The sequence below is a fragment of the Herpailurus yagouaroundi genome, unplaced genomic scaffold (assembly GCF_014898765.1).
Source record: "Herpailurus yagouaroundi ecotype Mexico unplaced genomic scaffold, PumYag 190, whole genome shotgun sequence".
In the NCBI taxonomy this organism is placed as follows: Eukaryota; Metazoa; Chordata; class Mammalia; order Carnivora; family Felidae; genus Herpailurus; species Herpailurus yagouaroundi.
This window is the reverse complement of record NW_024412421.1, coordinates 9,670,835-9,696,184: the sequence shown is the minus strand read 5'-3', so window position 1 is coordinate 9,696,184 and position 25,350 is coordinate 9,670,835. Positions and strand designations below refer to the sequence as shown.

At 61.2% G+C, this 25,350-nt stretch overlaps 1 protein-coding gene across 1 annotated transcript in view; it reads right to left on the bottom strand.

Moving 5' to 3' along the window:
- Nucleotides 1-5,968: 5,968 nt before the first annotated feature.
- GNAO1 (G protein subunit alpha o1) overlaps nucleotides 5,969-25,350 on the bottom strand; it is a 93,727-nt gene continuing 74,345 nt past the window's right edge. The window contains exons 5-9 of the mRNA XM_040498053.1: nucleotides 22,811-22,971; nucleotides 17,364-17,492; nucleotides 16,013-16,142; nucleotides 11,853-12,006; nucleotides 5,969-9,730 (exon numbers count right to left, since the gene is read on the bottom strand). Coding sequence (XP_040353987.1) covers nucleotides 9,543-9,730; nucleotides 11,853-12,006; nucleotides 16,013-16,142; nucleotides 17,364-17,492; nucleotides 22,811-22,971 — 762 coding nt within the window. The 3' untranslated portion in view covers nucleotides 5,969-9,542. The remainder of the gene's footprint in view (nucleotides 9,731-11,852; nucleotides 12,007-16,012; nucleotides 16,143-17,363; nucleotides 17,493-22,810; nucleotides 22,972-25,350) is intronic.

Below are 25,350 nucleotides of genomic sequence, written 5' to 3'. Positions count from 1 at the left end.
CCCAGGGCTCCCGGGGTCCTGGCCATGCCTCCTTTCTCCAGGGCTTTCTCTCCCGAGAGGCGTCCTGGTGGGGCTGGGATGTGGGAACAGTGGTATCCCCTGGGTGGGAAGTTTAAGGGGGCTTGCGGTGCGTAACTGCGCCTCACTGCCCTCCACAGTCCCTTGGCCATCCCCTTGATCCTGGCTGGGGCCCGGCAGGGATTTCTGTGGGTAACGTAAGGACAGTTGTCCATCCAGCTACAACCCAAACCTTTGTGGCTCCACCCTGTAGACAACTTTGAATTACCACGAAACGTGGACCAACACCGAACTGCCTAAAACCCGTTTAAGGAAGATGCCCCCCTTTCATCAGTGCAGCCAGGATCTGGCCAGCACGGAAATGATCTGATCTTATTTTGAGGGTGTGGGATGAGACCCTCCCCTCCCACCTTGGTCTGCCCTGCCCCATTCTCCAGCTGGGGGGTGTGCACTGCAGGGGCGGACCGGGGCTTGGGAGTCCTGTGGCCAGATTAGCAAATAGGAGGGGTGAGAGGTAAGGGGCTGGGGATGTCTGGGACGTGGGGGTCAGGGCAGAGACCGCTCTTCAACCCCACTATTGGCAGGGCACCAAAGGCAAAAGGCGCGGCTGTAGCAAAGACATCAAGTTAGTGAACACAGCACCAGGGTGGACCCCATCAGCACTGATGGAGGTGAGAACCCCCAAGGGGCCCCGTCCAGATGGTGGGGATGCCCAGCTGTGGCTTCGTAGCATCTGCTGAGATGGCACCTCGCACAGTCTGGCCGTCCCTTCGAGCCTGCCTCGGACACGCGGCCCCCACCATCCCCCCCACCCCCTTCCGGCTTGTCCCACAGGCCTTGGCAGTTCATGGCACCGCTGCATCAGTGACCATTTGTCATCCATCATGGTGGTGTGTGAACTCAAACTGGATTCTCTGGAGGCCCTGGAAAACTCAGATGTTTCTGGATTCCAGAGGCTGACTTTCTCTGGGGGCACCGAGAGCCCCGTGCTCCGCAGCACCAAGACTGACCACTCTTCGGACCATGTCCCAGGTTGGGGTCCCACAGGGCGGGCTGGGGACGAGGGAGGGTCTTAGGGTTGTGCCTGCCTCCTGAGGTGGCGGCACTGGCCTGAGAAGGCCTGCTGGGGCTTGTGGCTACTGAGCCCCTCTCCGGTCACCACAACTTTATCTAAAGACCCGAATCGGTCCCGACGGACCTTAAGCTGAGGCTGCGAGAGACTGGCCAGACTGGCCACAGGCAGGGCCCCCCTCGGCCCGGGCCCTTCCGGTTCGTCCCATGCCCGCCCCCCAGACTCCCTCTAGCCTCCGCGACCGGTTCTCCCTCTCTTGGTTTTCATCCTCTGAGTGACACTACTGACAGTGGCAAGTGGGCTTGGCGTCCAGCTCCGCTCCATCTATCCGCATGGCCGCCCTCGGCGCTAGGCGTTCTTGTTACCCGCTGTGGTGCCCAGATGAAAGGCGGGGCACCGGTGGTCAACCTGCCCACAGCTGCGGGCGGTCTGGCCCCAGGAGCTGCTGGGGACTCAGCCTGCACCCCGCCTACAGGGGACTGCGCTGCAGATGTCTGTCAGACGGAGCCCTCACCCCTTCCTTCCCCAGGCACCCTGGGCTGGGCCCCTGCAGGTTCCCAAGCGGTGTGGGGTTATCAGTGAGGAGACGGGCTGTGCTCCGAACAAGCTGATGGGCCCTCCTCCCCACGCAAGAGTGAGCTGACTCTTCCTCACAGTAGAGATGGATGGAGGGGCCGGCATTCATCTCTTCTGGAATCTGGCTGGGTTCGGGGACCCGGATAGCCCTGGGAGCCGAGTCAATGCCCCTATCTCTCTCCAGGGCCATCAGTTCGTGCATTCCTGGCTGAGCCAACTTGTGACACATCCTCCTCTGTCGCCACCCCAGGGGCCCCTGGAAGCTTCCCAGTCCCCGGAGGGATGGTATGCCATCAGCACCGATCCGGCCTTTAGCAGAGGCCCAGAGCTCGGCGAGAGACAGCCGGACACCTCCCCGCCCCTTCAGAAAGAGCTTCTTCGTGGGGATCTGTGATGCCTCCTCCTGGGATCCTGAAGAGAGGGAAGGTGCGTTCCCCAGAGAAGGCGGAAGAAGGCAGGCAGGGATGGAGGCGGCTTGCAGAGAGCCGGAGTGCTTTGATTTGGGGAAAGGGCCAGGGGCGTAGGAAGAGGGGGACGGCAGCTATGGGGGAGGGGACGGAGAGGGGGACGGGTGTGGTGGGCGAGGGGTGGAAGGACCTGGCTGGGCACAGTGCACCCAAGCAGGTAGGGGCTGAAAAGCAGCCCGGGCCCCCTCCCAGACCACGAGTTCACCCTTTCTAATTCATGGCAAGGTGCTGTGTGGCCCAGTAGCCTTCCAGCGCAGGGGCAAGGGGAGGCCACCGGTGAGACTGGGGAAGGCAGGAGAGCTTTCCTAGAGGGTGAGCACAAGACGTAAGGGGAAGCCTGTGGTCCTGTCCTGCCTCCTGATTCCTGTCAAGTCGCTCTCGAGTCACTTGATGGCAACACAAATGGGTCAGGTGGGTCCATTTCCCACCACGCCCAGAGCTGTGTCCCAGGAAGAGCCAAACAGGCCCCCACCCTGCTGGGTTTCTCTACACCCCTGCCCGACTGGGGCAGAGGTGCCCGCGTGCCAGGGCCGGCGGGGGCTGGCCAGGCAGCCTGTCCCCAAGCCCACGGGGCAGCCGGGCTCTGGTTCGTGGCTCTAGAAGAGCCCAGGTCCCTGGTGGAGGCGGGACCTCCCCGACACCCACCTGTGTATTCAGGAAAGCAGATGGTCAAAGGTGACTTCTTGATCTTCTCACCAAAGAGATCTTTCTTGTTGAGGAAGAGAATGATGGAGGTATCGATGAAGAACTTGTTGTTACAGATGGAGTCGAAGAGCATGAGAGACTCGTGCATGCGGTTCTGTAGCCCCAGCGGGGGGAAAGAGAGCCAGACAGACAGTGGGAGGGACAGACATGGAGACAGGGAAAGAGAAGAAGAGAGTTAGGTTTGAGAGAAAAGAACAGGGCTGCCCAGCAGCTCAGGTGGGGCTCCTGTGCCCCCACGGCTCCTCCAAAGGCGACAGCAGTCCCGTGACCCGTCACAGCACAGGGCTGCTCAGTTCGGCGTTCAGGGCACCCGACACCATCATTTCGGGGCTAATGGCAGAGACCGGGCTGGGAGCAGCCGTGGCTCCCCGGGTGGGGCTGAGGACAGGGCGACATGGACTCTCCCCATCGCACGGTCCCCCGCCACGGAAGGGTCTGCCTGCGTGGGAGGGAGTGTGTTGGTCGGGGGAGCCGGTGCCGGACTGGGGCCCGAGAGCAGGGCTTCGGCACTTCCCGTCCAGGTGTTTCCTCTGGGGCCCAATCTGTGGGTGGAGACGGTGACTCTCCACCCCTCCTGTGGATGGAGGGGAGGTCATGCCAGGCTCCTGCCAGCATCCTCAGGGGCCACCTCTCTGGGGAGATGCTCCTGCCCGGGCTGCTTCCTGGGAGGCTTCTGGGGGACCACACTTCCTCTGGCCAGGGCAAACTCAGCCATGTCTGACCCTGCAAGCAGTTTGAAGCAATGCAGACACAAAGGACTGCCTTGCACACAGAAGTCCATTTAGCAAGCGAGTGACCACCGTGGGCACTCCAAATAAAGCAGAACCTGAGGGGGAATAGCCTTTTGCCCCGGGCAAGCACTGACTTGTGCTGCGCAGGACCGGGCACACAGACTTGGGTCATGTTTCTTGGGAATGCAGGGGAGCACGTCTCTCTGTGAGCAAAGCCATTTCCACGCGGGAAGGTGGTTCCTCCGTGAAACGTACCTTCCCAAGGAAAGGGACAGTCACTCATTTTCCCCTCGGACCCTGTCCCAGCCCTGGAAACTTATCCATCCCACACTCAGCTCCATGGGTAACTCCAGGCTACACTGTCCCTCTGTCGTAAGACTGAAACAGGTCATTGCGGAGAGGTGGTGTGGGCATCACTGGGCATTATTCCGTGGGTGAGGAACCCATCCCTGGGGCCTCGCAAGCAGTAAGAGCTGAGTGAGCTTCTGGCTCATTCGCCATGGCCACCTTCCTCTATCAGAGCAGAAGGCGGTGAGGAAGACGGCGGAGTGGCCACTGCTGCTCCCCGGGCCCCACTCTGCCAGAACCCAGCCCAGCACATCACCTGCCTCGTTATTTAGCCTCATCAAGCATGAGGGGACATTGAGACGTGACAGAGCTGGGGCCGGGAAGAGCAGAGACGTGTACCCGGCTCTGGGCCAGATCCAGAGCTTACGAAACGCAATGGTTCGTCCGGCCAGTATGAGCAGTCTACGGCCTTTAGAGGAATAGACAGGAAGAGGGCCACGACCAGCTCTGTGCGCCTCCAGCCGCTCTCCCATGACCGCGTTATTACACCGATGGCCTGTGAGAGTCTCAGCCCCAGACCCTGTGCCGACGGCTAAGGCCAGTCGCTGGAACAAGTTCTCCGCTGCCCCTCGGGAGCCTGCAGCTGACTGGCATGGTTGTACTCCCCACTCTGGGAGCTGCAGTGAACGGCCATGTCCTTCTCTTTGCTGGACCAGTAAACAGCTATGACCTTGTTAGCCTCCTGGCCCCAACCAGCACATTCCATTCTCAGCCCCCCCCAAAGTTGGCCTGTCACGTGCACCGTTGCACTCAGGGGTGCTGGCGCCACGGGGTCTGTTCAGAGGAGGACGGGTGGAGGTCGCGTGAACGGAAGCTCCCTGCTGAGGGCTGGGAACACTCAGGCCTGATGTGTCACCTCTGAGGGCAGAGTAGGGATGCTCCACGACCCAAGGACTCAATAGGAAAATGCCTCCTACCACACACAGTTGCCTGGTCCCACAGCTGCTCAACCGAGAGCCACAAGCCTGCAGCCAGAGGCCAGTCCCCAGGCCCATTGCACAACAGACCGTCCCGAGCATTGTTTTGGTCTTCAGACACCGGAGGATGTGATGGGGACGTATGCTGGAGGACTCCCAGGACCAGAAGGGATTCCCAGGGTGAACTGAACCGAAGAGGGACTGCGTCCGTTTAGCACATGGGCCCCCGAGCTTAGGTTCGCAGGAGAAGTGCAGGCCAGCCGCTTGGGCCCCACAGCTCCACGAGCCTGAGGCTCAGCCCTTCCGCAGCCTCTGCCCAGGGCTGCAGAGTGTGTGCGTATACACCTGCTCTGCCCAGCAGCACCGACCGGATTTGCCTCTGCTGGGCTGCTACGGGGCAGTAGGAACAGCCAGCTCGAGTCCTGCTCTCTGCGAGCTCACAGTCTAGTTGAGGGGACAGGGCACACGCACTGAAAAGGTCTGTGGTCTGGAGAGGCGCCGCGCACAGTCGGACCCGGTTTTGCGGGGAGGGTCTCGCGGTGAGCCTTGGAAGAGGGCTGATCCAGGAGACTCAGGGAGAGCAGTGGGGAGGGGAGGCGCCGGCACTGAGCCCCCCTCCCCACGCACACGCCCGACTGCCATCCCTCTGCACGCTGACCGGAACCCCGCACCGAGCCAGGAGCCCTGCCTGTCCTCCCCAGCTTCCCTGGAGAAAACAGATGCCGCAGTACACGCAAAGTGGAGACAGCACCGCTGGGGGAAAGAGAAAGAAGCCAGAGATCACAGCCAGGCAACAGCCACCCACTCCTGTCCGCGGTCACCTTCCCGTCTCCCCCCACCAGCCACCAGCAGCCACAGGAAAGCTCTGTCCGCCTGGCTGCCGTGTCCCCCAGGGCAGCGGTGTGGCCGGCACCAAGCACACTGGGACGGGAAGGTGGGCTCACAACAATCCCAAGAGGTCGGCGGGGTCAGGCCGGTTGCCCGGAAACCTTCTGGCCTCCAGTCGAGAGTGCCCCCTGTGCCGGGCGGCCCACAGTCCTGGCCCTGGGATCGGGCCTGTGCAGGGCACGAGGACATGTGTCATGTGGGTGCACCTGGGGGAAGCTCCTTGGGCCCTGACACAACACACCACACTTGCACTAGAAAAAGCTGGCACTTTTTATTAACGGCAGGTGACTAATAAATACATTACGGTAGCCAATAAATTATTACAATAACTAGAGATTTATTAAACCAACAAGTCACTCTTCTTACAAAATTACAGTTAATACGGGCTGGGCAGCGCTGGCAGGGATGGGAGGGGGGACCGCTGTACGCAGAGGGACAGCAGCACCCGGACTCACCCCTGTCTGGGTAGGGGCGGGTGGGGAGGAGGCAGGAGATGAGCAGGAGTGAGTGAGGCCAGGTTGGGGGGGGGGGCGGCAAGAAGGGAGGCAGGGGGCAGGAAAAACTTGCAGAATCAACCCCTGGGGGATGACTGTACATGCCCTCGCTCTCAGTGGGGGCCCTGCCTTGCGGGGCTCATGCTGGCGGGAGGGAAGGCCTGGCTGGGGGGGTCCCGGGCTGCCCTGCTGGGGTTCCGCGTGGGGAGGTCCCCCGCCGCTGCTGCCCGCCCTGGGGGAGACTCACTGATGCCCAGCGCAGTCACGGAGGGCCTGGGTGTCCTGGTTCCCACAGCGGGGTGGGGAGCCGGGCTGGGGGAGAGGCGGCTCTGCTTGGGCTCAGCCACTGCACCTGGGTAGTCGGCGCACACGGCTGTGGGCCCTCAGGCTCGGCTGGGGACGGACGGGAGAGGAAGGGCCAGGGCACGTGGCATCTAAGGCCTCCATGGAAGATGGCCGTGGAACCCAGACTGTCACAGCTGATGGCGAGAGACGCAGAGCTGTGCTTTCTCCTCTGGTCAGGGGAGGGGGGCGGGGAGGGTGGAGCCCACGCCCTCCTCAGGCCAGAGGCCACAGGCTCAACTGAGCCCCGACCTGGGCCTCAGGCCCGGCTCCCTCCAGGGAGGCTGGAGAGCCCTGGGGAACCACAGTTCTTAGCGGGAAGGCCCAGACTGGGCTTTTGTGAGGGCAATCGGTGCAGGGCACAGAACTTGCCCACAGGCATCTAAATGGCAGGCACACTTTTCATGGGTTTGGCAAAGGCGTCCCTCCTAGAAATCCCATTTCCCTTCAGCCTGCTAAATTAGAGCCATTCATAGAGTTTAAGGCATGGTCCTTTGGGGACACGCACGAAGCCACCATGGATGAGAGACACCACCCCGCCCCCCAATGCCTGGTCTTTCACTCACAACATCGTCCCCTTACATCCATACCCACGACGGAGCCAGAACTCATCTGTCACCCTCAGTCATCCCTCCCCATGCTGGAGCCACCAGTAACGACGTGGATGGGAGACGCAGTGGACAAGGAGGGAACTTTGTCCCGGATGGCCTCTCCGTGTGGGCTTCCGTTAGACAGCCGAGGACTCCACGGCAGGCTAGGGCGGGACGGCGAGAGCACTGCGGGCAGCAGCAGGGCAGCCCGGGGCACAGAAGGACAGGAAGGCCCCAGGCAACCTGCCCCTCCAGCCTCCTGGTGCCACAGGGGAGGGTGGGGGCAGCTGGCCAATGGAGAACCCTGGGCCCAGAGGGCCAGTGACTTCCACCTCCAGGGCAGTGGCCTTAGAGGTGGGGTTGTCCAAGCATGCCTCCTCTTGGTGGCTTTTGAGTCTGGGGTCACGGGGCAGAGTTAGGGGCGCAGCAGATCATTTCCAGGGTGGGGTGATGCCGGGAAAGACCTGCTACGTCTTCACTGTTGGACAAAATGGCCTCACTGGCCTTGGCTGCTCATGGTAGGACACGGAGACTATTGGTTCTAGGGGCCTGTCCTCTGCCACAACCCAGCACCTGGTGCAAAGTCCAGCACGCAACAAGGCAAGCAAAGCTGAAGTGGGCTTGGGCTGGTGGGGGGGTTGGTCCCTGCAGCCTGGCTGCCCGGTGACTTCCCACAAGGACGGGGGCAGCAGTAAGTGTGCCGGACGAGGGGTGTGGCTTCCCAGTGGCATGCATCCCTGCAGGCATTTGGCACTAGGGAGGATGCCCTGGGTTTCCTGTGCACCACCCAGAGCTCTGTGCCTACCGGAACCAAGAAGCCCAGAGCTGTTGGCACAGGGCTCTTCCTGGCTCTGGGGCAGCCCAGGGGCTGTAGTGGGAGTCCAGGAACAGAGCCCAGAGTGAGGCCGAGAGCACAGAGGGCTCGAGGAAGGGGTCAGAGGCCTCTTAAGGGGCAGCCCTCTCCCCTACCATGGGCACATCTGACTCCTAGGACCGACTGCCAAACAAGCACACAGGGCCTGCCTAGGGTGTTGGCGTGAGCCCGCGGGAGGCTCCTGGGTGTAAGGGAGAGGTATGTTGATTGCCCGAGGCCAGCCAGGGCCTGGGTCACCAAAAGAAGTCACCCCACCCCTTTCTGCTCAGGAATCTCTGCAGCAAAGCCCCTCCAGGGTGTTCTAGGACTCTCTCCAGAGAAGTGGGGCGGGGGATGGGGGAGGTGGGTATGTGTCTGAGCCAGTCTGGGCCCCTCAGGATGGTGGCCCCATCTGTCTTTCCTCCTCTGCCCCTGAGGGCTGGCAGGACACCCACAGCTCTGGACAAACTCTCTTTTCTTCACCAAGACAGAAGGAAGCTGCGCTATTGGCTGCAGGGGCCACATCAACACCTCCCCGGGGCCTCCTCAACCTCGGAACCGCCCCCCCCCCTGCCTGGCCTTGCTGGTTTGAGCCGGATTCACTGTGAATCTGAGAAGGGAGAGCACGACTGACTACTCACATTCTGGAGCAGTTGCCAGAGGCCCAGGTGATGGGAGAAAGTGAACGGGTCATCCTTGAGCCCGCAAGCACTGGGGGTGAGGCCCCATCCCGGTCGACCCCAGAGCTACTTCCCCTCAGCCTCCCCTCCCCTGCCGCCTCCCACCTCCTCCTAGACTTCCTTCCAGGCGCGGGACTCGACCCCTCTGACCATCAACCACGTGCCTTTGCAATAAGTCAGTCTCAGAAGCATTTCCAGACCTACGAGGAGTCAGGGATGGGGGTTCCCCAGAAGGCAAAGGGAACCTCCAAAGTGTGCAAGGAGGGATGATGGTCCAGAGAAGAAGGGGCTCGTGCCAGAGGGCCGAGATCCAGGCACAAGGAGGAGGGAGACACTCGCCGTGGCCTGAGCCATGGGACCCACACGTGGTTGGGCTGGTCCCACCCTGGCTTTTGGTGACGCAGCCGCACTTGACCAGAAAAGACCCCAGGAGAGGCTGAGCAGTGGCTCCCGCGGCCCCCACCCCAGCCAGCACCCTGCCCCAGAGCCACCCCCACACAGGAGGAGACCCTGGGACTTTGAGTATGAGTCACCAAGTGTAGTGCATGCCCATTCTGGGCCAAATGGTGGCCTTGGCCCCCACACCCCTCTCCCCAGGACAGAACTCTCAGAGATAAAGCGGAGGCCAGTGGTGCGGGCACTCGGCACCCCGGCCCAGGCCCTGTGTTACCACGCCTTCTGATGTCCGGGGGAGGGGCGGCTGGCGGAGGGTGTTTCCTCCTCCTTCCTCAGTGCCAGTGGCTGGCGCTTCTTTGTCAAGTGCAGAGAGCGGTCTGAGAGGCGACGGAGCTCTGGTCCTAGGGGTGGGGTGGGGTGGCAGTCCAGGCAGGGCGGCGGGCAGCTAGTCGGTGAGGCTGGGGCTCAGTAGAGGCCACAGCCCCGCAGGTTTTTGGCGATGATGACGTCCGTCACGGCGTCAAAGACAAACTGGATGTTGTTGGTGTCAGTGGCACAGGTGACGTGGGTGTAGATCTCCTTGTGGGCTGACTTGTTCTTGCTCTCGTACTGGGCCTGGATGTAAGCCACGGCCTCTGTGAAGGCACTGGGGCCTGCAGGAGAGACCAGGTGCAGAGCTGGTGAGTCGAGGCCGCCACCAGGGTGTCCATCAGACCCAGGGCCAGGACCTCCCGCTGACAACCCTGAGGGCAAAACCTGATTGGGGGAGGGCAGCCTGACGGCTCAGCTAAGTCAACAGGGGGACACGCAAGCAAGTCGGTGGTCCACGTCCAGTTTGAAATGAAGCAAAAAGACCAGATCTCACCGTGCCTCGTTCCTATTAAGGGTGAGTCATGTTTCGTGACACTTCTGTTTTCCTTTTAAATCTGTCCCCACTGACTCCTGATGCAAATGTTCTTTCTTACCGTGGGTCCTGCTCAGAGAAGGTGGGCCCCTGGCTGATGCACAGCCTGCAGACAGGTCCTCCCCATGTCACCGTCACCTCCTTTGGCCACTGCCGGAGGTGAGTCACCTGGGCCTCCTCCCTCCTTCTTCTCACCCCTCCCCTTTGTCACAGTCACCACCTGGGATTCACAAGTGCCTGGCTCTGCCACCTTCCTGGGGAGTGCCACACTGCTCTTCCCAGGTGAGCCCGGGAGAAGCGCCTGCTGTCTGGGGAGAAGCGGAACAGGACTCCCCGCTTTGCACTGAGGCCCCCACAGGCTGCAGGAGTCTGGGCCCAGGCAGAGTAGGGCTGCCACGGCCGACTAAGGGCAGCCGGGCAGTGGGGCTGGATCTTGGAGCCACAGTGCTAGGCTAGGGTGGCTGCTGTATGGACGGGAAGCCTGGGAGTGGCAGACCTGGAAGGGGGTCCCAGCCCCTCAGGCACATGAGCACACGGGCCTGGCCTTGAGGGTCTACCAGAGCACAGCTCCTTTTGTGATCTGGGCTGGAGGTGAGGGAGAGCGTCCTTGGGACTGACACATAGGCACTCAGACGTCCTCAGCCCCCAACCAGCCTTGAGGACGGACCCATCCTGCCTGCTTCCGCTATACCACAGGCCACAGCCCAGGTCACCTAGGGCAGGATCCACAGACCAACTCAGGGCTAAGAGAAGCCTGACTGGTGGGCATGAGGGCCTTGTCCATCTTTGGGTGCATGCCACTGGGGGCCTGGCCTTGAGGAAGGGGGGGATGGTACTGCTAGCCTGGCTCCATCATGACCCCCACATCTACTCTCAGGGAGGTGGGGGCTTAGCCTGGGGGCTCGCCTGACAGGCCTGCCTTGTTGGGACTCTGCCCTCGCCCTGTGCTTTCCAGGCCCGGGGGTGGTCAGGCTGGGAATGCCCACTTCTCCACCCACTCACCCGTCTGCTCAGGCCCTGGCCATCTGGAAGCGCCAGTGGGCACTTGGGCCGTTCTAGCCGCCTCTGCTGGGGCCCTGGTCAGGCTGCTTTCCCTGGCTGCTCGTACATCCCAGTTAGGTGAACCACGGCAACATTAGCAGAGGTGGCTCTGACGTCCTCAGCCCCTCTGCCAGGAGGCCAGGGTCTCTGCTGCTTGCAGACCTCCATCATAGCCAATGGATCATTCCCGTCTTCTAACTGCCCCTGTGGGAGGTGCTCTTATGGCGCTCATTAGTTATCATCACGACTGTGACAGTAATAGCGAATGTTTAGTGAGCGCTTACTATATGCCAGCTGCCACGCTAAGCTCCCCATGCTCATTAGCTCACTTTGTCCGCACGGCAAGTCCTGAGGGAGGGCTGCATAATCACAGCGATTATCCCCGTCTCACAGACGTGCGAGCTCCCAGAAGTTACCTAACCTGCTATGAGTGTTGGAGCCGGGCGTGAGCCTCGGGCTGCCTGACTGGAAGCCCCGGCTTTCAACCCCCTCATCATCCTGCTGTTGTTGCCTCACTGATAACCTGTGTTTACAGGTGACGAAGCTGCGGCTCCAAGAGGCGGCAGAGCCAGGACTGTAGCCCTGCTTCCTCCAACCAGGAGGCCCCGGCGGGCTGCCCGGCCCGCCTCACTACGGCACATTCCGGGGGCCTGGAGGCCTGTCTTCTGTTTTGGGCTGGGTTCTTCCTCCCAGGGTCTGGGGCATCCTCAGAGCACGGGAGAGGTGGAATGGACTCGGCGGGGGCGGGAGGCGCCGCCCCCTCCGGCATTAGCGTGGCCAGAAGCCCGCTGTGTTGTCCCTGCTGTCCCTGCGGGGCAGGGGGGCTCTACCTGTGTATTCAGGGAAGCAGATGGTTAGCGGGGACTTCTTGATCTTCTCTTCAAATATGTCCTTCTTGTTAAGAAACAAGATGATGGACGTGTCTGTGAACCATTTGTTGTTACAGATGCTGTCGAAAAGCTTCAGGGACTCGTGCATGCGGTTCTGCAACAGAGCGGAGAGGCAAGTGAGGGCTGGCGGTGCCCGGGGCCCTGACTCACCGCGGCCACCGACACAGCGGAACAAGCAAAGGAAAGGCCCATCAGCGTGGCTGAACGTACCACCGAGGGACAGAGACAGGGGGACCCACAGGACAAACGGGACACGGTCCCTACTTCATTCCACACGCAGACAGGCTGGGGCAGAGCAGGGCGGGCAGGATGGAGAACGCTGCCCCCCCCCACCCCCAGAGGAGGTCTGCCCTGGAGGGGGCAGAGAAGGCCCCGCAGGGGCTCCGGCTTGCGGACAGGACATGCACCATGCACGCAGGGACAGCACTGCCATCCAACACGTCTACACGGAACCAGGGGCCATGCAGACTTCTCTACTGGGATCCCATTCGGTTTCACCCGCGGGGGTGGGAGGGTGCACGCATTCCGTTGGGAAACATTAACCGAGGACTGAGAGATCCTCGAATTAATCCAGAGTTGGAAGCAGCCACCAGGGGGACAGCGTCTAGGGGGTGATCTTGCTGTGGCCTTGGTGCGGTTGGGGGACCGGGTCGGTTGGCTGGGCCGTGGCTGGGCCGGGGGCGGCTCTGGGGGAGCTCGTTGTTGGGGCTGGTTTCTCAGTAGAGCGGCCAGAAGAACCCCAAGAAGAAACCCAGCAAAACAGATTAAAACAGAAAGGAAGATAAAAACCCAGCGGAACACAGGAGAGAGAGAGAGAAAAATGGAAATATTGGTTCAACCAGTCCCGGGGCCAGGAGGTCAAGGCCAGCCCATCCGGAGGCCCCTACGCAGTCCGGCCTAGGCCACGGTGCCCGCCACAGTGCCCGGGGACTGGGGATGGAAGGCGAGGGTGGGCAGGGAGGGCATTCACAGCAAAGTCACCCAGCGGCGCCCTGACAACCTGGTGCTTTCAACTCTTAGCTGATGATTTCGCTTGGAGGGAGGCGCTTCATACCTGCCCAGCTTGGAGGGTCTCTCAGAATCTGCTCATGGTTTTGGCCTTGGTTTGGCAAGTTAAGGCCCTGCAGGCAGTGGTGACGGTGGTGACAGTGAAGAAATGGCGGCAGGCTGAGGCCCAAGGCCGCTGGAGCCACGGGCCTGAGGTAGGAGGCCAGGATGTAACCCTCGGGGTGCTGGGGTGTAGTGGACAGGGAGGCCCGCTGGCAGGTGGGCAGCCTCCAGTCCCCCGGCTCCTGGCCAGCCTCTAGGAGCCACCTCCAGACACCTGTCCTGACAGTCCCAACTTCTGCCCCAGGCCGGGGGAAGGGGGGGGGGTGGTGGGCGGGGACGCGCAGGCTGACCCCAGAGGAAGTCTGAGGACCAAGGACTGGCCAGCAGGGCCTAGCTTTTGCCTCCCGGGGGCCGAGCATCCGTGTCCTCCAGCTTGTCCTTCGGCCACACGCTTGGCCAGAGTCCCGACAACGGTCATCTACTGTGCGCAGAGTCCTGAGTGTGGGTGTCTTTCTGGCTCGGCGTGTGGCGGGTGTCACGGCTGCCCGCCAGGCCGCTCTGCCACCACGGCCACTTTACGAAGGAGGAAGTGGAGAGGCGGCCCACACTCGCCCAGTGGCAGAGGTGGGGCCAGGCCCTGGGCCACGCCCATCTGGCTCCTCTGCTGCCCGATGCTGGATGCTGCCGAGTCCCAGACGCACAGAGGAGTCCCGGACGCACAGACGTTTGCTTAGCTCTAGAGCAACGGTAGGTATCGTTCTTGCTGCCCCCGCGGCAACGAGCCGCCTGGTGAGCTGTTGTCATGTTGAGAAGCCCGTTCCTGCAGGGGCTGCTGCTCTGCCCAGGAGGTAGGGGCAGCCTGCTTTGGGGAGGAAAGGGCCCCAGCGAAGGCCCGTTCCTGGCCTTGGTTTCCCCACGGTCCTGGGCCTCGGCGCTTATGAAGAAGGGCAGGGGAAATGGGGCAGGAGGAGAGAGGAGGGAGGGTGGGAGAGGGACAGTTAAGGCAAGAAGGGAAGGAAGGCGCAGGCGCCTATGGGGAGAGCTCCCCAGGGGGTGCGCTCCACTCGGTAGCAAGGCCGGACCAGGTGGGCAGACGGGGAGGGTACCGAGCACAGTGCCCATGGCTGCCCGGCCCCTTGTTCACTGGCAGCCCAGGGGCCAAAGAGCTTGGGGCCCTGTAACTGTCGGACCCTTTGCTTCTGCCTGACGCTCCAGAGGCGAATGAGAGTCCGGCCCTGTGGCTGTTGAGCCCGGGACTCGGGTGTAAGCTGCGGGCAGCCCTGAGAGGGCAGGCCGCAGGAGAGAGGGGCCCCTGTGCCCCGCCCCCCCCCCCCCCACCAGCTCTCTGCTTTCTTTGAAACCCGTGGCTGGGTTAGCATCAGGTTCACTGTGCAGCCCTGCTTCTTACTCCCGGTATTGGAGGGAGGAAGGACAAGGCGAGTGGAGCCCCGACCACGTGGGTGGCCTGGCAGTTCCAAAAGCACAGAGTTGGCCGGCGGAACAGCAAGAGATGTGCTGGGACCGTCCCCTGCGCAGGGACTCACTGTGGGGCCGGCCACGAACCAACCCCAGGCCGTGGGGTGGCCAGCGAGTCCGGGTCCAAGCACAGCCCAGGGTGTGCGTCCACCCCACCCCCAGCGCCAGTGATCTGAGGGGCCACAGCCCGCCGAAGCCCCTGAGAACGACAGCGTTACCAGAAAAAGCTCACAGCCGAGGCCCCAGGAGCCTTGCCCCTGGACGAGCCAGGGCTTCGGGGGCTTTGCCGAAACCCAACTCAGGGGCGCAGCTGGCCCTGAGCAAGGAAGGACGAGGTGGACACACAGGCACGCGGATCACCCACCCGCCCCGCCGACGGCTCCAGCCCCAGTCTGCCGAAAGCCTCACTGCTGTGCCCGTCCCTCCCCACCGCCCACAGCCCACCGGATCTGCGTCGCCGCGCTGTGTGGGGCCAGCAGGCCAGGACTGAGGAGGAAACAGACCCAGAGAGGAGACAAACTTGCTCAAGGCCCTACCATGATGACAAACGGCCTCAAACTCTCAGCGCCGACTTTGAGAGGCTCGGGGCTCCGGGTCTGTGCGCGCCGCCCGCAGCAGGAGCTGGCTCATGCCGAGGGAGCGACCCCACAGCCAGGACCCCGTGACCCCCGCAAGGTGCTGCGGGCTGGTGTCCGAGGGCCCTGTGGGTGCATCACGACAACACCCGGCTTCCCTTGCGGGCTCTGCAGACGGGCCCGCTGCTTGGTGGACAGTCCCAGGGACAATACAACCACCAAGCTCAGTGCTGCTGTGCCAAAAACGGTTCCAAGTATTTCACGCGCGCTCTCATTCTCTCGCCAACGGCCCCCAACGTAGGTACTGTCGTTAACCCACTTTGACAGATAATAGTAACCGAGGTGGGGCGGGGGGCGGGGGTGCAGCCTGAATTGGGCAGCGAACCAGGAGCAGCCCCAGATCAGGCAGCACCCGTCTCCGTCTCCAGGTGAGGGCCTCCTTTTGAAGCCAGCCTGGTGTCCTCCGAGGCCCCAGACTGAGGGTGACGCACGGGTGACACAGGCGGGGACCGGGGCTGGCGTCCTCCAGCGGAGGGGCGCTGACCACCGTGCCGCATGCCCTGCCCTCCCCCTGCCAGCCCCGCACCTCTCTTGGCAGCGGCCCGGCCAGCGCGTGGGGCAGGCTGTCGGGGCAAAGAGCAGCTATTTCTGTCTTACGTACGCTCTTGCTCGACTGCAACCTTGATTTCTTTTAGGATTTGCTTAATTTTGTTCTGACCTGACGGCCTCTGTGACTCTGCTGTGTTCACTGAAGAGGCACTAAGTGACTGAGTCCCAGAGGCTGCAGAGATGTTGGTCATCAGTCTGCACGCGGCCCCTGAGCTGGGGCGGGCTGCGGCCGCCCCTCCTGCGCTGGCGTCACGGGGCGTCTGCCCCGGCCGCACAGTCGGGAGAGGGAGCGGCTGGCCCTGCCCCAGTGCCCCTGGGGCTCACCACGCGGCAGAGTGTGACTGGTCCCCTAGGTGCCTCCACAGGCCGGGCGGGCCCGGGGCCACTCACCGTGGTCTCGTCTTCATGGAGCACCTGGTCATAGCCGCTGAGCGCGACACAGAAGATAATGGCTGTGACGTCCTCGAAGCAGTGGATCCACTTCTTGCGTTCAGATCGCTGGCCCCCGACGTCGAACAGCCTAGTGGGGAGACAGGGAAGCTGTCTGGGAGTGGTGGGCGGTGGGGCCCAGGCAGGTGTGGGGAGGCCTGGTCAAGCCCCGAGCCTGCTGAGAAACCCCACTTCAGGTGCTGACAGGCAGACCGTGGCCGTCGGTCCCGTGCCTGGGCTGTGCTCGCATGCTGGGACTCGAGCGCCTGCCCTCGCACCTCGAGAACCGTACTGAGGGCTACGCCTCAGCCACCCCAGTAAAGGTCTCTGCGGGGCCCTCCTCTCAGGGCCACATGCACATCCTGTTCCTGGCCTTCCGAGTGTGTCTGCTCACGTCTGTGGTCTGGGCACACTCCAAACCAGCCTGGGGGGAGTCGGGCAGGTGGGGACTGTCACCTGTTTTGCGGAGGGAAAGGAAGGCCACAAGGGGTTAAGTGCCCGCGGCCCCGGCGAGAGCTGGCACGGTAGGGCCGGGGTCTGACCCGGATGTGTCCACGGACACAGCCTCATCTCTGCTCTGTGCCACCCCTCCCTGGCAGATGGCTGCCTGCCGCTCCCCCTCCTGGCTTCTCCCTCTGCTCCACCGACACCCAGAAACCACATCTGGAAGGTAGGTGGGGGCAAGACAGGGACTTCCAGGCCTCAGTGCATGGAGGTGACCCCAGGTGGGGACACGACTCTCTGGGAGGGCCCAAGAAGTCCAGCCTCATGCCTCAGGCCTCTGTTCTGAGGTGCTCTGGGCTTCTGGACTTGAGTTGTGTTTTGTGCTTGGGGACAGCCTTGCTCTCAGGCCTCGGTTTCCCCACATGTACTCGGAGACGGTGGGTCAGCTGATCTATGAGCGCCTTCTAGCTCTGAGGTAATCTGGGTCATCGGGTCTCACAGATTGTCTTACACTTACCCGTCATTCCCTCCCCCTCCTCACAGGGAGGCCTTTGAGGGGCTACCCCTCCTCAGAAGTCACCCAGGTACAAGACTACCACCCTTTGTCTACTCAAATCCTCTGTTCCTTGGAGACTCACTCTAGAACGCTGCCTCTTCCAGGAAGCCTCCCTGTTCATCCTAGGCCCTGAACTTGGTAGAAAACAGACACACAGACAGGTCCCTTCTCATATCTACTGTCTGTCCCCACTGCAAAGCCCCCCAAGGCGGGGCGAACACTGGGTGTTCCAGACAAGACAAGGCGGAGAGGCTGGTGGCTCCCATCTGTCCCGGTGTTCTCACCAGGACAGGGAGGCTTCCCGGGCCTCACCTGAAGTGGAGGTTCTTGAATGTGAAGTGGGTTTCCACGATGCCAGTGGTTTTGACCCTGGTTCGGAGGATATCCTGCTCGGTGGGCTGGTAGTCGGCGGCCCCGATCCGATCCAGGCTGTCCAGGTAGCTGGGGATGGCAACACACAGGGGCCCTGGAACAAGCCAGCCCGGCCCTGGCCAGCGCCCCCTGGGGGCCAACCATGGAAGGGATGGCACCCCCCCCACCCCCCACCCCCCATCCAGGGGCCTGTGTTGGGGGCAGAGAGTGGGAGGTGCCCACGGAGGAGGGGAAGCTTACTTAAGTCCTGGCCTCACATTCTCAAAGAGCCTCTCACTGAGTCAAGGGCTGTGTGTGTAGTTCCAGATGCATTTAGAGAAGCTCAAACTCTTTTTCTTTTTTTTTTTTTTAATTTTTTTTTTTTTTAACGTTTATTTATTTTTGAGACAGAGAGAGACAGAGCATGAACAGGGGAGGGGCAGAGAGAGAGGGAGACACAGAATCTGAAACAGGCTCCAGGCTCTGAGCTGTCAGCACAGAGCCCGACGCGGGGCTCGAACTCACGGACTGCGAGATCATGACCTGAGCCCAAGTCGATCGCTTAACCGACCGAGCCACCCAGGCGCCCCTAGAGAAGCTCAAACTCTTACATGAGACTGTTTGTAGCACTGTTTTGTCATGTCTTCCTCTTAAAATAATAGTGGCCAATAGTTATGTTCGACCCTTTACACTGTGATCGCGTTTCATGCTTAGTTTTCCTGAGTTCAATGTACCATTTTATCGATTAGAAAACCAACCGTCAACAAAGCCAAGTACCTTGCCCAGCCGTGCGCCCGGGCTTGAAGGCAGACATCTAGCGCCGGGTCCACCTCTTAACAGTACTCTAGAGTGCTTCCAGAAGGCCCTCTGGGCATCCGCCCACCTTTCCACCCTTGCTCAGAGTCTACCGGGGCATCTGCCGCACCTTCCCATTGGTGCCCTTGGAAGGGAGGCTCAGAGGTCACACAGCTGGGCAGGGGCTGGGCCTTGCGGACCGCGTCTTTGGCATCGGGGCTCTCTTTTCTATCACCACTCGCCCTGGAGACAGACCAGGCCTTTGCATTTTACCCGCCCAGGCTGAGAACCCAGAAGGGCTTTGGGGGTCTGTATGGGTCAGGCCTGAACCCAAAGTTGGGGTGGGAACTGGAAAACCAGGAATGAGGGAGGTGAGCCAGGCCTGAAGGCCATTCAGTGACCCACAAGGCTGGCTGGGCCATCCACCTCTTGTGCTGGGGGAGAAGCACACACAGCCCACAGGGGAGGAGCCCCGAGGGTCCAAGCCACAGGACGACGTGGGGTCCCGGGTTGCCAGTGGAAGGGGCTGTGCTTCATTAGCACCAGCCCCGGGACACGTGGGGGCCAGCTCCTTGGCTTGAGGACGTTCATGGGGCTGAAGGGTGGGGCGGCTTCACCAATGAGGGTTTCTACTGGTAAACCAATAGTCCAGGCCTGCCTCAAATCCTTGTGAGGATTTTCCCTAAGGAAATAAAACCGAATGCTGGGTTCCTAGGCAGAGGAGGCATAAGCTTGAAGTCACGCTGCAAAAAGGAGACACTGCTAGGCTTTGAGCCCGGGTGTGCCTGACTCCAGATACTGTGCTCTTAAACAGGCCTCCAGGCCTCCTCTCCTCTGTGGACTGAGGGGAGCAGTGGCCGCAGAGCAGACCTGGAGGCTCTGGCTGCCTCATCGTATCCTCGCCGGGCCCGTGGGGGCGTCTGGGCTCTGGGCTCAGCCTGGAGGAGCTCGTCCCAGCCCTTCCCAATCCTCCCAACCCCTCTGGGCATGGCCCTCCCCCCACTCCCCTGGCCTCTGCTCAGGAGCCACGCTGGTTTTGAAATGACCCTCGTTCTGTTGTCTCCAGCTGGACACCAGGGCTGCGAGCCTCTAGTCTTGGCCCCCCCGCCCCAGCCGGGAAACCTCCTTTAGACAGAAAATCTGGCCCTCCGTCTCTGTGCTGGCCGAGCCTCGCCCAGGGAGATGGCCGAGGGAGAGGCCTGCTGTATATTCCACCTACCCATCGTCCCGGGTGCTGGGAGGAGACCACAAGCAAGACCAACACAGTCCTGCCTTCCTGGAGCCTACGTGTGTGTGCGTGCGCATGTGAGATGATTAACAGCTAAGTAAGGTACAGAGCATATCAGGAGGAAAGACTCAGATGGCTGGTAAGGAGGAGGTCTGTGGAGGGCTGCTATCGGACAGAGGATGGCTGGGGAAGGCAGGATGACACTGGAGTGGAGACTGAGGGAGCCGGCTCGTGCAGAGGCCGTCCTGTGGTGGAGGAGGAGCCTGGGACGCAGACACGGGACAGGGGTGGGGAGGTCGGAGGCACGTGTGGCAGGAGAAGGGCTGTGGGACTGGAGTGGGGTGATGGAGGCAAGGGTGGGGCACAGCTGGTAGGCCCGTGAAGTGACTCTAGGCACCTCGGCTTTCACTCTGAGTAGGACAGGAAGCCTCTGGAAGGTTCTGATGAAGAGTGTTGGAATAATGGCTCTGGTGCCGTAAGGAGAGCAGATCGGGAGGGAGGAGTAGGGACACCTGTCGGGAGGTTGTTGAAGCCGTGCAGGGGAGAGAGGCCGTGGCAGGTCACACCACAGTGGCAGCTATGCAGGGGCCTGGGGGAGGGTGGGGTGTGGGACGCAGAGCCCATAAAAGCCGCCTCCTCGTGGTGTGACAAAGCTGCACTCGGTGGGAGGAAGAACAGAGGCAGAGCAGGTCTGGGGTGGTTGGGAGCCAGGAGTCAGTGGGCACGTACGAATTTGAGATGTGCTGAGGTGTCCAAATGGACACCGAGTAGGCTGAACTCGGGAGGGAGGGCTGGGCTGGTGACATAAATGAGATCTGTCCGGGTGTGTGAGGAATTCAGGGCGACGAGGCTGGAGATCACCCAGGCACTCTGCATAGACTGGAAGAGGTTCAAGGACTCCAGTGAGGGCACAGGCGGAGGGCGGGGAGGTGACCGAGAAAGGGTGGCAGGCAAGGAAGCCTGAGGCACCACCCCCTCCCTGGGGGCACCGTGAGGAGTGGGCTCCAGGAGGCAGTCAAGAGCCCGAGCAGTCTTAGCAGGGGTGTGGGAGCACAGCCTGAGGGGTGGGCTCCTGAGAGAGGCAGGAGAAAAAAACAGTCCTAACCAAACCATGGAACTGGCTTGTACAGCCCCTGCTTGGACGGGTGCTCAGATTTCTGGGCTTCTGGGGCCTGTCTCAGGATCGGTCAGAGGGGCGAAGGGAGAGTCTGCTCTGTTCACAGAGGTCTGGGTGCAGGGAGACAGTTGAGAGCCTGCACAGAAGCCTGGCCGCACCAGCCCTGGTATCCTCACCTGCAAGTGAGGTGACCGGGCTGGGGACCTAGTGACAGGCTCTGGGCCTTGGGGAGCCACTCACACCATCCCCCTGGAATTGTGCCCTGAGATGGCCCAGTGGGGCTCCCTCTGTGTCACAACAAACCCACTGTTAACTGTTTTCATATGTCGCACCCAGGATTCAGTCAGAAGAGGAGATCTGGCTGCTAAAACCACAACAGCAAAGCCACACCCTGGACCAGGAAGTGTTTAAGCCCTTCTGAACCTGACTGCTGTGGGCCCCTGCCCTTGCCTGCCCTGGGACCCTGTTCCAGAGACAAACACACAGAGAGAAGAAGGCTGATTTCCTCAGCTGCCTTGGGGAGTTGACAAATACTGACTCAAGTTTCTTATTTAAAGTAATGAAAGTAACCACCAGAAGATCCACAAATAATGCCCTAACTAGCAAAAAACTGGAAGCAGGGAAGAGACATGGAAGACAGGCAGGTTGGATGGTCAGGTTTTCCTGGACAACACTGGGACAAAGAAATGGAAATAGTTAAAAGTTGGAGGGGGACAGGCTTGGGAGAATTTACTATTAATTTTATACCTCTCTATACTGTTAAACTTTTTTTTTTTTTTTTTTTGCAATGAATTCGTGTTACAATTCAATGGACAACAACTTAAGTGGAGAGCACAATTGAGGGCATCAAGGGGAGTGGGGGATGGGAAGTCCCTGGACTTGGGCCCAGCAGGGGCAGGGAAGGGGAGAAGGAAGCAGGACTCTCTCCCCACTGGAACGTCTTAGGAGGAAGACCCAGATCTATTGGAGGAGTGACCTGAGTGTGGACACAAACCCCTGGGCTCGCACCCTGGCCCACCAATGTGTCCCTGGGGGCTCACCCGGGCCTGGGGCCTGGGTCCCTAGCACCTGGGGCTCACGGGGCCTAGCACTTACCCAGTAGACAGTCTAAGTGTGCAGAAATGGGAGATGCTTTGGCCTTACTCAAGTCCCTGGTTGGGCCAACAGATGAGGCCCAATGTCCATCAGCAGCTGCCATTTTCTGGGCCCCAGCTTCTGCTATGTAGCAGGGTTTCTCAGTCTCAGCACTACTGACATTTGGGGCCAGATAATTCCTTGCTATGGAGGGCTGTCTTGTGCACCATAGGATGTTCAGCGGCATCCCTGGCCTCTGCCCACTAGAGGCCAGGAACACCACCCTAGTCAGAACAATCAAGACTGTCCCCAGACATTGCCAAAGGTCTCCTGGGGGCAGAGTGGTCCTGGAAGAGCAGCAGGGGTGAGGATGGCTGAATCAGATCAGTGTCGGAGCGCACATGGCCTAAGACCGTGGGTTTAAGCCCAGGGTCTCCCACTGACAACCTGGGCACAAGGCTGCAAAAGTGGGTGTCGTCCCAACATCTCCAGGACAGAAGACATGTTCCCAACCAGTGTGGACCATTCCCAGGGGTGTGGAGCCTCCAATCTAGGGAACAAGGGCATGTAACCCCAGGGAAGCCTGAAGTGACAAAGCTGCTGTCACAGGAAGAGACCCCCCACCCCCACCCCACCAACCCTGCAGGCCACTTTCTCGGCCTCTCCTGTCTTCCCCTTCCAGCGCTCTCTGGCTGTCACTGAGCCTCCTCCCTCTCCTTCCCTTTCCTTCTCTCTTCTCTAACACACTATCAAAGGATGTCTTCCATTATTTCCTTATTTTTAATTTTAAAGATAGAGGAATGGAAAGTTTGCCTCAAATGAAACAAAATGCCATCACGTAAATTATTTTCTGCCTCCATGGCTCTCGATGTGTACTTATGGGGTCCGGGCTTCTCCAGGGGGGAAAAATGGTCGTTCTCCTAAAGACCTTCCTTCTGCAGTGCCAAGCCCTGCCCTCTGGGAGCCCCGCGGTTAGCGGTCTCTTGTGTCCTCCACCTCCCTGGCCTCGTCCTCATCCAGGGGGTGGGAGAAGCCCTTTCCCACTCCTTCCTGACGCCTCTCCTGACACCCGAGACAGAACATCTCACGGCACTTCTGACCTCAGCCACGGACCCCCCCTGGCCGCCGTCCCCATCCCCTTCCACGCTCACATCAGCGCCCTGCTGGCGGCCTCCCCGGGCCCGAGACACTCACTATTTGGCGGAATCGTTGAGCTGATACTCCCGAGACCTGTTGAAGCATTCCTGGATTCCTGAGTCACCCCAGAGCCGCATCATGGCCGAGAGCAGTTCTGCGGAGAAGGGCTCGGTGTCTTCCATCCGACTCACCACATCACACACCATCTTGGCGTCGGCCTGTGAGGGGAGATGATGGTGGCTCTGAGGCTTCGGTGGGGTCAGAGCCCTGGCCGGGCACCTGCCGGGGCCCCGGGACAGCGGCTCAGCCCTCAGCCCGCTCAGGAGACGCGAGCCACCAGACACAATCTGGACACAGTCCTGTGTCCGAGGCCCCCGGGGGGGAGTGGACTCTCTGGAGAGTCGGAGGCTCTTGGAGAAGTCCCAGCACCTCACCATCCCCAGTACCTCGTGCACACATGCAGCACTTAACAGTTTACAAAGGACGCTACAGGGCACACTCACTCTTTGCTCAGAATTTCACAAGCACCTCATGAAGGAGCGGCGGGCGACCGTGGTAAAGGGCCTGGGTCTTCACCCCTGCCCATGTGCATGCCCTTTGCCTGTGTCTTTGCGGTCCCTACCCCCTGGAGGTAGAGCGGATTTCCTCTGTGCCTGACTGTGAGTGGCTGTGGGACAGGGTCCAGCCCTCCAGAGGCCTTGCGTGGTCCCACCTGTCCCGCTGGGCCTCCGTCCAGGCTCTCCTGGTCACTCCAGGAAGAGGATCAGGGACGCGCGGAGCACAGCTCAGCCGCCCTGGGGTCTCTGATCCCCAGCGGAACCCTTGCCTCATGAAGGGAAAGAATTGCCATTGTAAGCGACTGAGTTAGGGAAAGTTTGTTAGTACTATTGTGTGGCGATAACTAGTCACGGTGTCGCTATTCCCATTGTACAGGTCAGGAAACTGAGGGCCAGAGAGGGGAAGGCACTCGCCTATGCTCACAAGAGGAAAGTGCCAGAGCTGGGACTCAAGATCAGGAGTGTCCGACCCCAAGGCCAGCCTCCGTGAGGAGACCCACATGTGCCGAGAGCAGCTGCTGACTGACTGTGGCACCTCTGATGGCAATCGGTGCCTGGCGCAGGGGGCACACCAAGGGTGACAGGCATTAACCAGAAAGGTCTGCGACAGAGCCTTGCTCGGATCACTTTCCTGACCCAACAGCGGGAGACAGCCACCGTGTGGCCCCTCTGGCCCACGATACCCCAGAGGGCTCTGAAGAACAACTCTGCCCCGTGGCTGCCGCCTGCCCCGGGTCCCTGGCTCTTCGTAGGTGCTGTAACGGCCTAGCGCTGGGCGGCATTGCAGCGGTGGGGAGAGAGGTGTGGCTGGGAGTGCAGGGCCAGGTGAGGAGTGGGCGTGGCCGCACGCTGGTCCCCTCGTGTTCAGAAGCCCACAGTCCCTCGGGGCCCAGGCCAGCTTCCCGGGCAGGTCATGGGCCTAGGAAGGCAGGTGTGGGAAGCTGAGGCCAGGAGCGGGTGAATGGGTGAATGGCGGCTGGCAGGCACAGGCCCTGCTCTGGGCCGGCTGTGTTCTTTCCTTGGGATTTTTCGGTAGGGCGAGCCTCAGGGGCTGCGCCCCCAGAGTCAGTGGTGTCACCAAGACCCGTGTCCCACTCCCGGAGAAGCCCCTGAGCATGAGGCTACCAGAAAGAAGCAGGAAGCCATGGTGTTCAGGCCCCCTCATCCTCTCCGCAGCCTGGCCCCTCATATGTCCCAGGCCCCAGACAAGACGTAGAGCACTGACAGGGGCAGATCCAGGGAGCTGAGTGGGTGCAGGGCAGAGTGGGCCCCGCTGTATGCATCAGCACCCTGGGACCCCTCTTCCAGCTGCCTTTCCCCCAGTTTCAGCGTGCACGGGCTGGAGCCCATGGTAAGGCTGAGCCCTTGCTGGGGGTTGGGAGTGGGGTGCCCCAGGCCTGCCATATCCTTGACCTCCTGGGTTCTCTGGCGTCGGGTTTTCTATTCATGGGCATGGTAATCATCACTAGCCCGTCACTCTACTCTCAAGTCCTTTCAACACCCAGTCCTCCGACTGAGCTAGAGGAAACACAGACTACTTCATCCGTGGCATGTGGTTCAAGAAGTGAGGGAAACTGCTGGAAATCTGCCGGTGTCCCTTGGGGTGGGAGAGACACAAAGGAAATGAGGTTAGCACCTGGGCACTGCGTGGCTGACAAAAGATTCTGCACAAAAGGTATGTGGGGCCAAAGCCTTCTGTGGAGACTTTCCAGAACCGAGCCATGTAGCGAGGTAGCTATTTATGTGTCAGAGGCCCGTCTACCGCGGAAGGTAGATGGGGAAGCTCTGGCGGCCGTCTACCCTGGGAAGCAAGCTACAGTTGGCCTGCGGGCTAGCAGCCCAGGCCACAGTGCTCCCTAGGGTTCCCGTCCCAAAGACCCCAGGCTTCGGATTCCCGAGTCACCCACGGCGGACATGGAGGGCTGCCCGCCAAGAGGGGCAGGACTGTGTCAGAGAGGCATCTCTGCAGCATCTGAGCCTCCCCTGGGACACGACCTGGAAAGCTGGCCCTGGCGCCTGGGTGATGGGCACCCCGGGCAG